Below are 19,594 nucleotides of genomic sequence, written 5' to 3'. Positions count from 1 at the left end.
CGAGTTTGCCACCCGCTAAGGATTTAGCAGAGATGCCTGCCGTTATACCTCACATTTATCTTTCCCATTCTTAGATCTTATCTGATGTCTGTTAGCTCTGTTCAGATGTGCTTTCACATCGAAAAATCAGCCTGTTTGCACAACTCATTTCCTCATATGAGGTTGATCTTAAACCTAGGACAGGGGTTCTCAACGTTTTTGGCCGGGGACCCCCGGAAATGCTTTGGCAATGTCTCGGGACCCCCGCCCCGCCCCCTCCCGACCCCCAATATAAATTGACTGCTACAATAACCTTAAACCATTTTGGGCGGGAACCCCTTTTGGTGTTTTAAGCATTGTTATAATTTAGCTATTGAAAAATAGCAGATCTACAAGCTCATAGCGCGCCACCGAGTGGCGCGCTACGAGCTTGTAGGTCTGCTATTTTTGAAAAATCGTGATTTTTTTTTGAAAATAATTTGGGGACCCCCTAAAATAATTTGGTGACCCCCCGAGGGGTCGCGACCCACAGGTTGAGAACCCCTGACCTAGGAGGTGGTGATGTGTTTGATGTTTTTAGGGAATGTCTCATTTGTTTCCCCCACAGCCCCTATTGGCATTTGTTGTGTTATTCCCGCAAGTATGCAATGTTGTGAATCCACAAAGAATGATGAACTTGCCAAGGTTACATTTCTATCATTGTTGCTAATGTTGTATATTAATTGTGTGCAATACTAATTCACATCATTTTGTTTGTTCTTTATTTAAGGTAGATATTTTCGCTTCACTATTGGTGACTGTGAGTATAATATATAATAATATAATAATACATGTGTAGAATTGAATCAAAGGGGGAGTAGATGAAGCGAAATGATTTAATAGCATTGATCGGTTTGTTTTTGCTAAAAAAAACAACCCTGTGAACTGAGAAGCAGGGCTATCTGCTTAGATAAGCCTGGTATTCAAGGAGTATCCTGGCTAGGGTCACAGCTGCAAGGGTAAGAGTACAGCCTTTGTTTCACGACGGGGCGGCGGTGGCTCAGGGGTAGAGTGCCTGGCATGGGAACCGCAAGGTTGCCAGTTCGAACCCGGGCTCCCCCAGAGTTACTGTCAAAGTGTCCTTGAGCAAGACACTGAACCCCTAATTGCTCCTGAGTCCCCATGTGCTAGTTGGTGAAAGCAAAGCAAAGTTCTTTGTTTACCCAGGGTAAGTGGACTAAGCTCGAGATGCTTGTTTACAGCCACGCCCTGCTCATAGAACATTTCATGGGGGGGGGGTTCAATGCCTTGCTCAAGGGCACTTCAGCGGTGGTAATTTTAACATGCCGGTCCAGGGATTCGAACTGGCGACCTTCCGGTATCAAGACCGCTCCGCAAACCGTTCGGCCACCGCTGCCCGGTGCCTTGCATGGTTTCCGCGGTGTATGAATGTGTGTGTGAATGGGTGAATGTAATGCACAATCTATGTAAAGCGCCTTGGATAAAGGCGCTATATAAATGCACCATTTACCATTTACGACCGCACGAGAAAGAACTAATTGTGAACCAATTATGTGTTGACTGTGAGCAGGTGGAAAGCAAGTACATTTACTTAAGTACTGTACTTAAGTACAATTTTGAGGTATTTGTACTTTATTGAGTAGGCCTATTTCCAATTTCCAGTACTTTTTTTCTACTCCACTACTGTACATTTCAGAGGCAAATATTGTACTTTTACTCCAGTACATTTATTTGACAGCTTTAGATACTAGTTACTTTGTAAATTATGATTATTATTACAAAACTTACATACATTAACCACTTCATTTTCGGCCATTTGAAAATAGCCAATCTACAAGCTCCCTAACACAAACATTAAATGCCATTAACAATAAAGATAATTTAATGTTTGTTTTATCGCCGTTTGTTTTACATCACCATTACATCACCCAATCATAGCAACATGAGTTAGACCTTTAATATGTTAGCGCCCCTTACTTCACACGGGTGTGATTTCATTATGCTGCTGCATTGTCTGAAGGAAGTCAAACAAGTCAAAATAAGTTTTACTCTTATGTAACTACTGTGTACACAATATGTAAAAAATAAAGTACAACCTTGAACCTTGGCTTGTTTCCATTGGGGTCCTTCATATTCAATTCATCAGTCTGTTCTGTTTTAACATCTATTAGAACAACTACAGCAGTGCCCATGGGGCCTCTACAGCAGTGCCCGTTGGCCATGGGCCTACTTGGAACGATGCAAGTTGGAAATGCATACCCCACCCAGACATTATGCGTTGGAGCCTCTACAGCGGTGCCCGTTGGGCAGTGGCCTACTTGGAACAATGCATGCCCCACCCAGATATGTCTGTGTCCTTTTTATGCCCATATATGGAGTTCTTTGTCAGTCATGCCCAAATATGGAGTGTTGTGATGTCAGAACAGGCCAGCTCCATATACTGCCCTTTCCAGAGCCCGGGCAGGGGCCTTTTGTGAAGGTTCTGGATAACTGTGGGTCCGACCGACTCGACACCGGGCACTGGACCCCTGCGGTGGTGTGGAGCGCCCTATGAGGTTTGTAACTCAGAGTCAGAGAGTGTACAAAATCAATGGAACCAAATGGACAATAAAGGTAGGTCCATGGCCTAAATATACCAAATTGAGGATCCTTGAACTTCAAAAGGATCCCAAAGTTTGAATCTACTACTTTTTTTTTGATTGATTGATTGAAATAGGCTACATTTAAAGCACAAACTCAATACAAAGACTGTTAACTGTGAGTGGACGACCCAATTAAGCATTACACTTGTTTACAAGAGGGTCCACCTTGTTCAATTCATCAAAACATTTAGAGACTGATCTAAGATCACAGTGTGGAATAGCCTATGGGAATAGCCCAGAGCCCCAGCAGAAAACGTCACCGCCTTTTCCCCCCCACTTCAATGAAACGCCGTGCAACGCTGTTGGGTCAGAGCGATTGACGTAAAGCCCACCGTCGCACGGCGATTGGCCCGAACGGGCTGCCACTCTCGGCGGCCCCGTCCAATGGGAAGGCGCGTATGCGCCTTTGTTCCCTCCCGTTTGGTCCGTGACGCACGGGTCAGGTGTTGTTTGTGCTGTGTGGCCCGTAGAGAGATGTGTACAGAAGAAGAAGAAGAAGAAGAAGAGAGGAGCGGAGCGCATACAAGTGCTAACCTGCTAACTCTCCAAGCTAGCCGAGGCTTTCTTGCCCCGTTTCGTTTACACGGCGTCACAAACACACACACACACACACACAAGGGCTCTTCTTCGGCGCGCTCGTCGTCATGGTGTCGCCCACCACGGCGGACGCCAGCAGCTCGTGAACACCACGTCCCCGCAGTGGAGTAGCAGCCGTGTCGCCGCGGTGGAGAGGCCGGGGGCAGACCCGGGGTTCGAGGAGCAGCGGATAATAAACAAACGGACGGGGGGCTCAGAGAGAGGAGGAGGAGGAGGATCGAGGGAGTCGTGCAGGTTAGCTGGCCTAGCATAGCGCGGCTAACCAGGCAGACAGGCAGGCAAAGCAAAGCCGGAGCGGGCTGAGCTCGTCTCCCCGAAAACAACAAGAAGAATGGGGTCTGTCGTCGTCTCCACTCGGATTATTAGCTCGCTAGTGGAGTGACCTCTGAGTGTGTTTCTCCCGATGGCGAATTTCACCAATTACCAGGACGGCAAAGCCGCGATGCTGCTGTTGGAGTCGCAGCAGCAGCAGAGGGACGCGGTGGGGACGAAGCCCGCCGCGGCCACCGCGAACGGAGACGGCGGCGGCTCGGTCGGGGAACCCCCGTCCATCGGCGGCGGAGGAGCGGGAGGAGGAGGAGGAGGAGGCTCTCGTTTCCATCAGCATTTACCGCCGTCCTCCAACCACCTCCAGCACCACCACCACTTGCTCAGCCAACACCACCACCTCCACCACCCGCCGAAGGATCAACAACAGCAGCAGCACGGTGCCGCGGTGTCGCACCTCCATCACTACCAGTTGCCGCAACAGCATCTTTCCGGCGAGAACACCGCGGATTCTCCGAGCAGGAGATCCACGTCCTCCTCGTCCTCGCATGTTGACGACCCTCTCGCTGCCTCGAGCGGCAGCAGCAGCGGAGGCGGCGGCCATGTATACGCGTCCGTGAGCGTCACCAGCATCAACACCTCGGAGGCGGTGGACGACATTCGCAAGTGTGGCTACCTGAGGAAGCAGAAGCACGGCCACAAGCGGTTCTTCGTGCTCCGAGCGGCCAGCCACCTAGGCCCCAGCCGCCTGGAGTACTATGACAGCGAGAAGAAGTTCAGGAATAGCCTGCGGTCTGCCGCCGCGGCCGCGGTCAGCGGCGGAGCCGTGGCCCCTTCGCCCCCGAAGCGGGTTATTTACCTCTACCAGTGCTTCACGGTAAACAAAAGGGCGGATTCTAAAAACAAGCACCTCATTGCCCTCTACACTAAGGACGAGTACTTTGCTATTGTGGCCGAAAACGAGCAGGAGCAGGAGGACTGGTATGTGGCGGTGAGTGAACTGATGAGTGAGGGGAAAAAGGGTCATTTGGATTCGGATGATTTAGACGATGGCTACGGTACGGTGACCCCCGGTACAGTTTTTAAGGAGGTGTGGCAGGTCAATGTGAAACCGAAAGGACTGGGCCAAACTAAAAACCTCACGGGCGTATACCGCTTATGCCTCTCCACCAAAACGCTTCACCTCGTCAAGTTGAACTCTGAGACTCCCTGCGTTAACCTCCAGCTGATGAACATCAGGCGCTGTGGGCATTCGGAAAGCTTCTTTTTCATCGAGGTGGGACGCTCCTCCTCCATCGGGCCGGGCGAGATCTGGATGCAGGTGGACGACTCCGTCGTGGCCCAGAACATGCACGAGACCATCTTGGAGACGATGAAGGCGCTGAAAGCCTTCGCAGAGTTCCGGCCCAGGAGTAAGAGTCAGTCGTCGGGCTCTAACCCGCTGCCGTTCATCACCACGCGGCGTCACCTCGGCAACCTGCCGCCGAGCCAGACGGGCCTGCAGCGCCGCTCTCGGACGGAGTCCGTCGCTGGGACGCCGCCCTCCAGCAAGAGCTCCGGAGCCAGTGGCTACCGGTTCCGGACGTCCAGCGAGGGCGAGGGCACGATGAACCGGCCTTTCCGCTCGGCCACGGGGAGCCTCGTGCACCTCAACGCCGGCCGCGCTCACCTCGGGCGCCAGGAGAGCGGCAGCAGCAACGTCGGCGTCGCCACGGGAAACGCAGGTACGAGCACGGGCGGCGTGGTGCGTTACGTCTCCCGTGCCATCCCGGGCTCCTCGTCGTCGTCCTCCGCCACCTACCACGCCCGCTCCGCGTCTCTCCCGGTGTCCCACTTCCCCTCCACCACCAGCCCCGTCAGCGTGTCGTCGAGCAGCGGCCACGGCTCGGTGTCGGACACGCTCACGCGCCCGTCCAGCGCCTCCATCTGTGGCTCGCCCTCCGATGGCGGGTTCAACTCCTCGGACGAGTACGGCTCCAGTCCCGGGGACTTCCGGTACTTCCGCGTGCGGAGCAACACGCCCGACTCGTTGGGCAACACCCCGCCTATCCGCGAGGAGAACTGCCTGAGCGACTACATGTCCATGGGCTGGCACCGGGAGTCACTGGGGTCGAGCTCGTCGGGCGGAGCGGAGACGCCGCGTGACGAGACCATGTCCACCGCGGAGGACGAGCGCTGCTTTTCATCGTCGTCGTCGTCATCGCTGAGGAGGCGGACCCACTCCTTCACCAGGCCGGGCGCAGGAGGAGCTGCGGGGGTGGCGGTCTATCAGAAGATGACCCAGACCACCTTCTCGTTGGAAGAGGGCTCGGTGGGAGACGCGGGGCTCCCGTTCGGCAGTGGGCTCCTCCTCCGCGGGGGGCCTTCGTCTTCCTCCTCCTCGCTCCGCTCCGACTACAGCTCCTGCTCGGATCACAGCCAGCAGAGTCGGCCCTCCACCCTCTCCCGGACGGAGCCCGGCGGCGGCGCGGGGGCCGATCCCCATCACCCCTCCTCGTCTTTGGCGAAAGAAGACAGTGGCTATATGCCCATGCTGTGTGGTGTGGCGGCGTCTCCACGGGACACCCCGCCCGACTACATGCCTATGCAACCCACCTCCTACCAGCACCACGTCTCCCACTCCCCCCAGTTTCACAGCCCCGCCTTGGCCTCTCGCATGGCCCACCACCCCACCAACTCCCAGTCCTCCTCCGCGGATGCCCACGGCTACATGATGATGCTGCCGGGGGGCGGCGGGGGTTCGCCTTCCCCCGTGCAGGCCTCCCCGAGCCCCCACAGCGGCGGCTCCAGTGCGGCCGGGAGTGGCGCAGCAGGCAACGCCGGCGTCAGCGACAGCATCGCGGAGCGGCCCGAGAACGGCGAGTACATGGACATGTCTTACAGCGGCAGCCGTAAGCTCTCCGGCGAAGGCGGAGGATACTATGCCCTCAGCACGCCCGAGGGCACTCCGAAATCCTACAGCCCGTACTTCTCCCTCCCTCGCTCCTACAAGGCGCCGGCGAGAGAGAGAGAGGAGAAGGAGGAGTACGCAGAGTATGTTCCCATGAGCTCCCCCGCCAAGCCTGTGTACTCGTCGGTCGCCGGGGCCTCGACCTCCACCCCGGAGAAGAGGACCGCGAGCGGAGGCTCCAACACCAGCACCCCTTCTCACCCGCCCCCGCCCTACGGCGCTCAGCATCAGGCCATGGCCGACCGGAGGGCCGTGAGACCCAACCGGCTTCCCCTGGGCAGGCGGAGCTTCCACGGATTGCCGCGGGCTGGCGAGCCTTCCTCCACGGGCGTGTCCGCCTCTGTGCCCGCGACCGGCGGGAGCTCGTCCGAGGGGCCGTCCAGCCCGGGGGAGTACATCAACATCGAGTTCGGAGACCATTACCCGCACCAGCAGATGCCCTCCGGCGGCGACTCCCCCCCTCAAACCCAGCCGCAGGCGACGAGTAACCAGGACTACATGAGCGTGGATGTCGGAGGAGCCGAGCGGCAGGACGGCTCGTCCGCCGGGGGTCTCGGGAAGAAACAGTCGCCTAGACCCAGCCTGGTGGCGCCCTGGAACCCGCCCACCTACATCCGACCGCTCGCCGCCAACACCGCGTCGCTGGCGTCCCCGGGGGTCCCCGCCGGGGGTCACTGGAGGTCGACGAAGGGGGACGACTACACCGACATGACCTTTAACCTCGCCGCCGGCGTCTCGCGGTCGAGCCCCACGGCGATGCTGCAGCACCTGTGCGTGATGGAGGGCCGCTACGGACACGCTCCTCCCGCCCCCTCCTCCTCCTCCGTGTCTCCCCCTCCCCTCCCTCCGTCGAGTCCCGGGAGGGCGCCGCAACCTCCTCACCACCACCTCCTGCCGGAACCCAAGGTGGTGCGAGCCGATCCGCAGGGCCGGCGGAGACACAGCTCCGAGACCTTCTCCTCCACCTCCACCTCCGCCTCCGCTCCGCAAGCGGGAGCTGCCGTGGGCCCCTCGTCCTCGGCCACCCATCCCAGCTTGGCTCACCCCTCGGCCCCCAACGGCGGTTCGCACCCAAGCGACGGTCAGGCGACGGCGGCCACCACCCGGTGGGGCTCTTCGGGCTCCTTTGACAGCGTGTGGATGTCCGTGGACGCCGGGCCGGGGAGCGGAGGAGGAGGGCTCCCCCCGAGAACCTCCGATTTGGACGTGACCCCCGGCGCGACAGCGTCCTCCTCCTCCTCCTCGGGAGTGGGAGGAGGAGGAGGCGGCAGAATGTGCCGGAACATTTCTCTGGGCTACCAGAACGGCCTGAACTACATCGCTCTGGAGCTGAGGGAGGACGGGAGTAATGGGCCGGTCGCCGGCGCCACAGCCGCTCTGGGAGCCGGCGCAGGTGCCGGTGGGAGTTTGTCGTCGTCGTCGCTGTCGCTGGCGGCAACAACGGTGCCGCTGCCAGAGAACGGAGCCTACGCCAGTATAGACTTCACCAAATCAGACGGGGTCACCGCAACGACCAAGGGTGAGTTGTACCCCCACTATTTTGTGTGTGTGTGATTGTGCGTGTAGGGTTGTCACAATTAGTACATAATCGTCTAATTGCAATTATTTGAGGTATCCATGGTGTACATGTTGAGACTTTTTCATACATACAAAAAAAGCAGAAATAGCTGATCTTTTACAACGAATCACAAAGCTTGTAGATCAGCTATTTCTGCTATTTTTTTAAGTAAGTATAAAATGTATTTAAAAACAAAAAAATGCCAGTAATGTGTTGGTATATTTCAGTTATTTGTCATATCTTCCCTGTGTGCACTTTTTTTTATTACGAAACCTAAAGGCAAACAGAATTGTAATTTCTACTCATAACGTTCCAATTACCTGTGTGTGTGTGTGTGTGTGTGTGTGTGTGTGTGTGTGTGTGTGTGTGTGTGTGTGTGTGTGTGTGTGTGTGTGTGTGTGTGTGTGTGTGTGTGTGTGTGTGTGTGTGTGTGTGTGTGTGTGTGTGTGTGTGTGTGTGTGTGTGTGTGTGTGTGTGTGTGTGTGTGTGTGTGTGTGTGTGTGAGAGAGAGAGCATGACTTCAGTCAATATTTCCATTTGAAATCTCATTGAAAACCAAAATATCCTTGTGCTGTGCTATTAATAGGCACATTCTCTCGGATCCCTGCATCAGGCCTCGTCTATTTTTGACGCTAGGCTCCTGTGATGTTGACAGTGGTTCTTGTGAGCGTCTGTCTTTTGACGGCGGAGTCGAGGTCTCGGAGCGGCTTCAGTGCAGAAATGTGACGCTCCATCTAGACGACTGTTGTCTATCTGTCTGTGATTGTGTTTTGGTTTGTTGTTTGAGCCTGTGTGTGTGTGTGTGTGTGTGTGTGTGCGCTGCTGCTGCGTGCATGCTCACACCAGCTGACTGTTCATGTTGTACTGTTTACTCTCTGTAAGCTGAGTTGAGTGAGGTGAAGTGTGGAGGGAACAGACAAACGGGCCGCGCGTGCGTTCGTTCGTGTCTATAGATGTACGCAAGCGTAAACTGTCTGTGTGTGTGTGTGTGCAATATTTTACTCACTGTGTGTGTGTGTGTGTGTGTAGTGGCATGTGAAGAGGCATGTGTTAATGGCTGTGTAAAAGGTGGTAACAGTGTTGTAGCTAGACACTGTGTGTGTGTGTGTGTGTGTGTGTGTGTGTGTGTGTGTGTGTGTGTGTGTGTGTGTGTGTGTGTGTGTGTGTGTGTGTGTGTGTGTGTGTGTGTGTGTGTGTGTGTGTGTGTCTATTGCAATTAAAAATAGAATGATTGTGTTCACTGTAGTGCTTAACTGCCATACACCTTTGCGTAGCAAAAACCAATCGCAGAAATTGGCAGCTATAATAAAAACTCAGAACACATTTCTGTGCATTTGTGAGCTTGTAGATCGGGGCTTGTAGATAGGGATGCTTGGGTTTCAAGTGGTTAACGAAAGTGGCATTTTAAGTTTTAAGCATATTTGGATTATCGCGATAATATTGTTAATCGCAATTTATTTTGCCTTTTTAGATTTGATGGCAGCAAAACATGCTTGTTGTCTTGTATGTGAACGTGCACGAGTGCGTGTGTTGGCTAGGTGCAGGCTAGGGCATTAAGCAACTAGTCAACTAGTTTACTAGTCAACTAGTAAATCCACTAGTCGACCTTGTTGGTACTAGTTGATAAGAAAGGAAAACAAAGTTTTTTTATTTTATTTTTTTCCCGATTTGGTAGGCCTCAAGATCAGGTAGATTATAGTTATAGTCACCAATGTACAAATATTTATTTAAAAAAGAAAGAAAAAAGTTTTTTTTTTTTTTTTTTTTTTTTTTTTACATAATAGGTAGTTAAACAACTAGTCGACTAGTCGACTATTAAACTAGGCAACTAGTCAACTAGTAAAAATGACTAGAAGTGAATGCCCTACTGCACGCACACATCCAACACAGTAAATCTACAGTGTCTAGAGAGTATGCACATGCATGATTTTCCCATCAGGACACGCCCCCCTCATCTAGACTGAGTGGCAAAACATTGAGCAGCATGGAGTGTTGGAGCTGTTTGGAAGCGCTCGTTGGAAATCACTCAACCGCCCTGTTTCTAAATGTCACATAATGCAGGAGGCAGCAAAACGTCGTGTTATTGAAAACAAGCACTTCCAAACTCTGACACTTAGAAAAATCATCAAATGCAGGGCCTTTCTTGATAGAAAGTAGCTCATCATGTTTCTATGGTGGATTTTTATGAAACAAAAACTTTGCAGATAGAGGATAATTCAAGCTTTTCGTACAGCTGCACTGTTGGTGAGTTTAACATTGTTTAATGCAATCAGACAGGACTTTTCTGTTTGGATGAATGGGCTGTCAAGGCCAGAAAGTAGTTTTTTGCCACTCAGTGGGCATTCCCGCATAACTTCCAGGTACGATGATGTCACGTGCATACCCTCTATAGGAAGGTTCGGCTATTTCCAGCGAAGATATTTCATGCAGAGCGAAAACTGATGAGTTTGAGTGATTAACGACTACAACTATATACATCGTTGACTGGGGGTCTCCCAGGGCTCTGTACTTGACCAACTCCTTTTTTTCACTCTATACCACATCTCTTTGTTTTCGTCCGAATGACTAGAATAGGGATGCTACGGTTCATGTGGTACTACTAGCCTATTGTGATTCTATTGCCTGTCGGTCAGTGCTTGTTACACTGATAGAGATAACCTTTGTACTCTGTCACTGTGACACATGCATGCATACACACACACACACACACACACACACACACACACACACACACACGCATATGCAGACTACACACTACGCAGACAGGATGCATTTGAAAAGACGGGCAGGGGAAGTAAACCTCAAATATAAAAAAGAAAGCAGACCATGTTCACATCCACTGTTTCATCATTATTTCAGCTCACTTCTACCATTCCACTCTCAGTTTATCTTCTCTCTATTTCTCATTCTCCCTTTCTTCCTGAGCATGTCACGCTTGTGTGTGTGTGTGTGTGTGTGTGTGTGTGTGTGTGTGTGTGTGTGTGTGTGTGTGTGTGTGTGTGTGTGTGTGTGTGTGTGTGTGTGTGTGTGTGTGTGTGTGTGCGCGCGCGCTTGTTTTGTTTTGTGTGTGAGTGAGTCAGGGTTCTCAGCGAGTGATGAGTGACTCATTTGTTTATCGTTGTGCTGAATAGAGAGCGAGAGCGTTGAACTAAAAATGGTCACTGTTGCTTTAGGTTAACACAGGAGATCAATTGACGCTCATAATGGCTCATAAAGCGGCGCGTGTGTGCGTGCGAGCGTTTGGAGTTTTGTTTTCTGCCGCTGCAAGCAGGTTCATTGACCTTTGTTTTGTATGTGTGTATGCGTGTATTGTGTATGCGAATTGACTGTGTGTGTGTGAGGGGGGGGGGGGGGGGGGGGCAAACTAGGCCAGATAGTTCAAGGTAAAATGAGCAAATCTTAATATCTCATTGTTCCTATTGGTACGCACAGACATTAACCCATTTTGGGCGGGGGACCCCTTTTGGTGTTAGCATTATGTTATGCTTTAGCTATTGAAAAAATAGCAGATCTACAAGCTCATAGCGCGCCACCGAGTGGCCGAGTGGAACGACTGACATAGAATCATAGCTTTTTTCAGAAAACTGTCAGGATGTAGAAGACATTTTTAGAATCTGATCTCGGGTCAAAATGGGTTAAAAGCATGCTATTGGAATAAAACGATATACAGTAATCCTAGTCGACAAACATTTATCGTCATAGTTTTAGGAATCAACACTGGCTCGCTGCCACCACACGCTTCCATCTTCCTCGCGATGAGATCAGAGATGAGATGTACTTTATTATATCCCTGCAGGGAAATTGATATGTTACTTACAGCAGCATAATGTAAAATAAACTGTAATCAAACAGACAGACAAACACACACATCAGACACAAATGGACATAATCACAGCAAGACCACAGACCACAGACACAGGACCATAAGCATTAGGGGAGGAAGTTCTTTATGTGTTGTATAGTCTTATGGCGGTTGGCGAAAAGGAGAGTCTATACTGCTCTGTGTGCATTTTCGGAGGGAAAGTGAGCCTTCGTTTAACCTATTTTGTGCGGGAACGCCTTTTGGTGTTCGCATTATGTTATGCTTTAGCTATTGAAAAATAGCAGATCTACAAGCTCATAGCTCAGAGCTTGTAGGTCTGCTATTTTTGAAAAATCGAAGAACGACTGACATAGAAAAGGTGCTCACCCTATCCTGTAACACCAGTGCTCCACCGGGCGCGTCAGCGTCACGTTTTATGCATTGCAATTGCACTGCATGAAACAGAACGCTGGTAACACATTTTCAGTAACCTGCTATAAACATTGAAGGACTTGAGCCTCAAGTCAGGAGGTACAGTCTGCTCTGTCCCTTTTTGTAGACAGGAGTCCACAATTTCAACCTCTATCACCAGCTCGTTGGTCTTCAGTAGGTGATTTTTAGGTAACTATGCAGTGTCCTTCTGAATGCGTTGATGTGGGACAAAAATGTGTCTGTGAACCCCCGTCTGCCCCACCGAGGGGGAAATAAGACAGACATGCTGTTGAGATTTGGAAACGTCATCTGTCAAACAAATGGCACATTAATGATTTCTGACATGAGAGAAACACAACTCCATGCCGTTGTATCTCTCTCTGGAGACTACAGCTTCATCAGGCTTGCTTGCTTTGTCACTGTGTTTTTGACTAATGTGCGTGCGTGCGTGCGTGCGTGCGTGCGTGCAGATCAGTGGTTCGCAAACCTTTTTAGCCAGTGACCCAAAAGAGAAATGTTGGGGTCCCTGCCGGGACCCAAACCTGATATAAATAGCAGATCTACAAGCTCACAACGCGTCGCGTTATGCCACCTTGTGAGCTTGTAGATTGGCTATTTTCACTACTGCTTAAAAACATTTCTAATTGTAATTTATGGAATTTCTTTTATTTTTCTTTGATTTCTTCATGAAAAAAAAAATATATATATTGGATTTGTTTATGAAAAAAAAAAAATCTTTAAAAAAAAAAATTATGTTAATGTTTTGAAATGATGATTTAAAAAGCTAAAATAAAGAGACTCATACTTACAAATGTGTCAACGTGGCCTACAAATGGGTCCCGACCCAGTGTTTGGAAACCAGTGGCCTAGATGAGTCAATACGCGTGCGTGCGTGCGTGCGTGCGTGCGTGCGTGCGTGCGTGCGTGTGCGTGCGCGCCCTTTGATGTGGCCTTGTTGATGCCGTGGCGACATGTCGGGGCACTGCGGGCCCTACAGGAAACGCATCATCATCAGTCAGGAATGCACTTCCTCTCAGCTGGGCTGCTCGACACACTCACTGAAGCACACCTGGATCTGTCTTGACTGTGTGTGTGTGTGTTCTAGATTCAATAGCCCTTCCTAATGCCAATAAAGCATGACTGGAGAAGGGGAAAATCAAAACAAGCAGCATACCAGCACTCACACTCTTCTATTTATTGAGGTTCTTCGATAAAATATGAGATTGTTTATCTGTGAGTGCTTGTTGTATGCTGTTCTTTAACCCAGTTTTCTGTGTCAGTCGTTCTTCGGCTTTTCAAAAATAGCAGACCTACAAGCTCGTAGCGCGCCACTCGGTGGCGCGCTACGAGCTTGTAGATCTGCTATTTTTCAATAGCTAAAGCATAACATAATGCTAACATCGAAAGGGGTTCCCGCCCAGAAATGGGTTAAACTCTTTCACCAAGCAATTAACATCAATATGCCATATTAACATCTTCTCATCTCATCACGAATCGTTCTCGGTTGTCTTGTGATTTGGGTTCGAGGGACCTTGTAAATGTTGATTCGTTAATTGAAGCCTGTTGCTAGGTGTATTGATAAATATTGACAAATATTGACTGGCACCGTGGCTCCGAGACCCAGGGCTGGCCCCGATATAGATACTTCTTTCCATAATAGACCTGATTGCTTGTTTCTCTCTCAGCACAAAATCTGGAAACCCTGGCCAAAGACACACACATGCCAAGTTGCCAACCCTGTTTGTTTTGATAGCACAAACGCTAGCAGGCAGTATGCTGCTGCCGTCATGAATTAACACAGTATTTAGCGCAATTTGCTCTCCAACAAACAACTTCTGGATGTGTGTGGCTGGCCGGGTGCAGTAATTAGTTTAGACATTTTTTGGTTTAGACTAGTCATTGGTTAGACCAGTCATTAGTCCTACACAACACTGAAGTCCTTAAACCAGAAACCTAACCCTAACCTCCCACGGGGCAGCACACCTAAACCTAACCTTAACCCATGTCTAACCAATGACTAGTCTAAACTAAGTATGCACCCCGGCTGGCTACCATGTCATATAAAGTAGATGGGGAAACAGCTTATGGATATATGTGTGGCTGGCTACCATGTCATATAAAGTATGGGGAAACACCAGGAAAGCAATGTTGTATAGGAACTTAGGAAGGTTGTCCTGACCCTTTGTAAACAGCATCATCACGGTCAGACACAGACTTCTCTCCTGACGCTGTGTAAACAGCATTATGATGGTCAGACACAGACTTCTGTCCTCCCTCTGTGTAAACAGCATCATGACGGTCAGACACAGACTTCTGTTCTGACTGTGTGTAAACAGCATCATGACGGTCAGACACAGACTTCTGTCCTCCCTCTGTGTAAACAGCATCATGACGGTCAGACACAGACTTCTGTCCTCCCTCTGTGTAAACAGCATCATGACGGTCAGACACAGACTTCTCTCCTCACTCTTTGTAAACAGCATCATGACGGTCAGACACAGACTTCTGTTCTGACTGTGTAAACAGCATCATGATGGTCAGACACAGACTTCTCTCCTCACTCTTTGTAAACAGCATCATGACGGTCAGACACAGACTTCTGTTCTGACTGTGTAAACAGCATCATGACGGTCAGACACAGACTTCTGTTCTGACGCTGTGTAAACAGCATCATGACGGTCAGACACAGACTTCTGTCCTCACTCTGTGTAAACAGCATCATGACGGTCAGACACAGACTTCTGTCCTCACTCTGTGTAAACAGCATCATGACGGTCAGACACAGACTTCTGTTCTGACGCTGTGTAAACGGCATCATGACGGTCAGACACAGACTTCTGTCCTCCCTCTGTGTAAACAGCATTATGATGGTCAGACACAGACTTCTGTCCTCACTCTGTGTAAACAGCATCATGACGGTCAGACACAGACTTCTGTCCTCACTCTGTGTAAACAGCATCATGACGGTCAGACACAGACTTCTGTCCTCCCTCTGTGTAAACAGCATCATGATGGTCAGACACAGACTTCTGTCCTATCTGTGTAAACAGCATCATGACGGTCAGACACAGACTTCTGTCCTGTCTGTGTAAACAGCATCATGATGGTCAGACACAGACTTCTGCAGCAGCTAGATGGAAGCAATCAATCATCGGTTGTTCATGTCGGGGGCGTTTTAATATCAGACTAACTTAAAAATGACTTACCATAGGGTAAGTCATTTTTTTGTTTTTGTTTTCTTTTAATGTTTTTTTTTGTGGCTTTCGCCTTTATTTTATATATTTTTATGGAGGGATAGACCGTAGGCTGACAGGAAATGGGGAGAGAGATGGGTGGGGAAGACATTCAGTAAAGGCCGTCGGGATCGGGAGTCGAGCCCGCGGCACACTGCCAGACTGGATTACCAGCCAAGGTGCCTGGACCACTGAGCCATGGCCCAGGCCTAAGTCATTTTTTATAGGGTAAGAAACATCTCTTATCAAATGTATCATATGTTAAAACCTTTATGACCGGGAAAGCATCTGTGTCAAAAGAACTAGGCGTAGTTATAGTCATCATAGCTTAGTTTTTATTGTATTTTCGTGGAAAAAGGTCGACAAACATATTTCGTCATAGTTTTAGTCTACGAAATTACCCCCCCACCCTACCTCTCTCTTTCTCTGTGTGTGAGTCGTTCCCTGACGTTCCCACCTCTTGGGCCAAGTCTTCTATATTTACTGTTCTATTTGCAGTCGGACATGAATTTATGAGCCGTACACAGGCATGCACTCACTGTAGCCTTCACGTAACAGGACCCCCTTCCACCCACCCGTGTATGTGCGTGTGTGTGCATGCGTGCGCGCGGGATTGTGAACATGAACTCCTTAATACAGATAGATATGTATGTCCACAGATGTTCGAATTATTAGCAATCATACACAGGCGTGCACACACTGAAAGAAATGCAGTATATGCATAATATATACAGTATTATGTTATGTTTTTTAACCCATTAAGATCTCAACCCACAAATGTCTTCCGAATCAGTTTTTGAAAAACATAACCTAGAAAATGATTTGCATTTGGCCGCCCAGAAGTCAAATGCTTGTGATTGTGACACGAAGTGACTTGATCTGAGCTTGTTTATCTGCTATTTTTGAACAGCCAAAGTATAAAATACTAAGTGGTTAAAAATCTAAAATGACACCCATTTCCCTTTGCCGGTTTTAATGGGTTATGTGTGTGTATTGCACACTTTTGTGAAAATGAACTCTTGACTCACAGCGAGACGTATACAGATGTTTAAGTACACACTCACACTTGTCCGCCAGAGCATTTTATTTGAGCAGGGTCTTCTCTCAAAGCAATCTCTGGCTTTAAAGGCCTCTTCTGCTGTGATTGTTGCATAATTATCTGGGAGGTGGAAAAGAAACCCAGGTCTTGAGATGACTTAAGCAATCTGACACTTTGATCACGTTGCACCTTACAGGATGTACCGTGACTGCAGACATTTTTAGAGTGGGGGGCCCCCCGGTGGGCCCCACTGGCCCCCCCGGTGGCCCCACTGGCCCCCCGGTGGGAATTGGACACCCCGCGTTGGCACGCTACCAACTAAGTGGGTTAAAGTGGCACAGGCACTGGCATTAACCCCGTCTCCTGACCCTGGCAGGAAGAGGTTAATTTTTAAAGGTAGGGTAAAGGTCCCTGCACACTGCTGTGTTTTTCTGATTTTTAGCTGCGTTTTTCCAGTCGGTTTTCCGAAAATCACATCCAGTGTGCAACCACCTTAAGTGCTATTTTTTGGTTAAAACTAAATGTTTTTTGCTAAAAGGTTAATATGGTTAAAAGCTATAAAGTGACACAGATGCGTTCCAGGTCTTACATTTTCTTTGTGCATTTTCAAACGCATTGCTATGTGACACGTTACGTTATCGAAGAACGACGGACACAGAAACATAGCTTTTTTTTTTTTGTCGGGATGTAGAAGACATTTTTAGAATCTGATCTCGGGTCAAAATGGGTTAAGGGAAACCCTGGCGTAGTCTACTACCAGTCACTCCTACTCCTGGGCGTCGGGAGGACGGTAGCTAATTCAGTCGTTTGTTACGTATTAGCCTGGAACTCACCTATGGCCGGGAGAAACTATGCGCAGCTGCTAGACATGAGACGAATTAATTAGAGCGACAGAGAGAGAGAGGAGTGTGTGTGTGTATATGTGTGCGTGTGTCAATTTAACAAAGGTGCAGACGATCAGAAATCAGCAGAGAGTGAGTGATGTTTGCGCTACTCTATGCCGAATTGAAGTGGACTCGAAACATTTTTTTTCTCCCTGCGGGAAATAAAAACGTCTGGGTTTCCGAGGCTAGGAGGATGGTAGCTAATTCAGTCGTTTGTTACGTTATAACCTGCTCCCTTACTACAGAGACGTTGCGTTTTTGGGGCCCGACCTGCAGCTGTCTTGGTGCTCGCTCGTACCCAGAAAGGACGTGTTGCGTCTCGTTGGGTGATAAATGGAGCAGGTTACTGTAAGCTGTGTGGAATGAGTCAGACGCTAAGTCTTATGTGTAGTTCACTTCTCATACTGTTAGGTATAGGTCTTCCAGAACACCTTTTAGCTCGAGTACCCCCCCCCCCCCCCTTCCCCCATGTTATGTCTCCCTGGGAACCAAACCAGTGAAAATAGCTGATCCACAAGTTCACTTCGTGCGATGAGCCTGTCAACAAAAACAAAACTTACCGATTTATTTTAATGAAATTCTCTTATTAAATATTTGAATTTGTTTTTGAATTTATGGACAAAACATTTTTTTTGGTTTGAAATCGTAATGATTTAACCCACCCATTCTGGACGGGAACCCCTTTTGGTGTTTTAACTAAGCATTATGCTATACTTTAGCTATTGAAAAATAGCAGATCTACAAGCTCGTAGCGCGCCACCGAGTGGTGCGCTAGGAGCTTGTAGATCTGCTATTTTTGAAAAATCGTGAAAATGCTTTAACGATTTCAGAAGAAATCTGAAACAAATCAGAAGATTTTTTTTTTATTTCGACGTCAGGTCTGAATGGGATAAAACTAAATAGTAGTGGGGAAAATAACGGTTGGGGGGGGGGGGGGGGGGGGTAAAGATTTAGAAGGCATTTGTAGAATCGTCCTCGGGTCTAAACGGGTTAAGGGGGTAGTTACTCGCGGCCCATAAAAATGGGTCCCGACCTTAAGAGTATAAATATAATAGAGTCGTCACCGAGAGGAAACCCTGAGGCCAAATGGACATATAGTATTGCAGCTTAACTCATTCTGACCTGAGATCAGATTCTAAAAATGTCTTCTACATCCTGACAGTTTTCTGAAAAAGCTATGTTTCTATGTCAGTCGTTCTTTGATTTTTCAAAAATAGCAGACCTATGAGCTTGTAGATCTGCTATTTTTCAATAGCTAAAGCATAACATAATGCTAACACCAAAAAGGGTTAAGCCAGCGCTGGTCCGTTGACTATCATTGCGCAACGTTCATGTTATTGGGGCCATGACACGTGAACGCCGTTTCATACGTGAGCGCGTGCAATGATTGTCAACGGCCAGCGTGTGTTCACGATTTGGCCCAATCCATCCCAGAATGCACTCTGTTCCTACCCGGGAAAGAGGAGTGAAATCGCCTCATGCACTTTTCTTTTTTTTTAATGTTTTTATTTTGTGGCTTTCGCCTTTATTTTATGGAGGGACAGACAGTAGGCTGACAGGAAAAATGGGGAGAGAGATGGGGGGGGGAAGACATGCAGTAAAGGCCGTCGGGATCGGGAGTCGAACCCGCGGCACACTGCCAGACTGGATTACCAGCCAAGGTGCCTGGACCATTGAGCCACGGCCCAGGCCGTCTCATGCGCTTTTGAGCAACTTAATGCAAGTGGATGGGAGGAGAAATCCGGTGACGTCTCTATTAATATATACTCTTAAGGTCCCGACTCACTGTTTGGGAAACTGTGTTCCAGAACACACTGCTAGGCTCTCTCTCTCTCTCTCACTCACTCACTCACTCACACACACACACACACACACACACACACAATCGCTCTCTCCGTTCCTCTCTTGCTCTCTCTCGTTGTTTACTCGTTCTACGTTGAGCCTTTCTTTTTGGGTCTGCCCATCCCCTGTCCTATACGCTGCAGTGATGGAGAGGTTTTACAAGCGAGCCCCTCAACTTACTGGAATGCCATGTAGATAACTTTACTGTGTGTGTGTGTGTGTGTGTGTGTGTGTGTGTGTGTGTGTGTGTGTGTGTGTGTGTGTGTGTGTGTGTGTGTGTGTGTGTGTGTGTGTGTGTGTGTGTGTGTGTGTGTGTGTGTGTGTGTGTGTGTGTGTGTGTGTGTGTGTGTGTGTGTGTGTGTGTGTGTT

At 49.3% G+C, this 19,594-nt stretch overlaps 1 protein-coding gene across 1 annotated transcript; it reads left to right on the top strand.

Moving 5' to 3' along the window:
- Window positions 1-3,054: 3,054 nt before the first annotated feature.
- On the top strand, window positions 3,055-9,542 carry LOC306914368 (insulin receptor substrate 2-B-like; the record flags this gene model as incomplete). Its single annotated transcript, XM_079491363.1, has 2 exons — window positions 3,055-7,954; window positions 9,532-9,542. The coding sequence occupies exons 1-2, from the start codon at window positions 3,622-3,624 to the stop codon at window positions 9,540-9,542; spliced, it is 4,344 nt and encodes a 1,447-aa protein (XP_079347489.1). The 5' UTR covers window positions 3,055-3,621.
- Window positions 9,543-19,594: the final 10,052 nt, after the last annotated feature.

Source organism: Electrona antarctica (genome assembly GCF_951216825.1).
Source record: "Electrona antarctica genome assembly, chromosome: 21".
Lineage (NCBI taxonomy): Eukaryota > Metazoa > Chordata > Actinopteri > Myctophiformes > Myctophidae > Electrona > Electrona antarctica.
The sequence above is the reverse complement of the archived record's forward strand: the minus strand, read 5'-3'. Positions and strand labels throughout refer to the sequence as shown.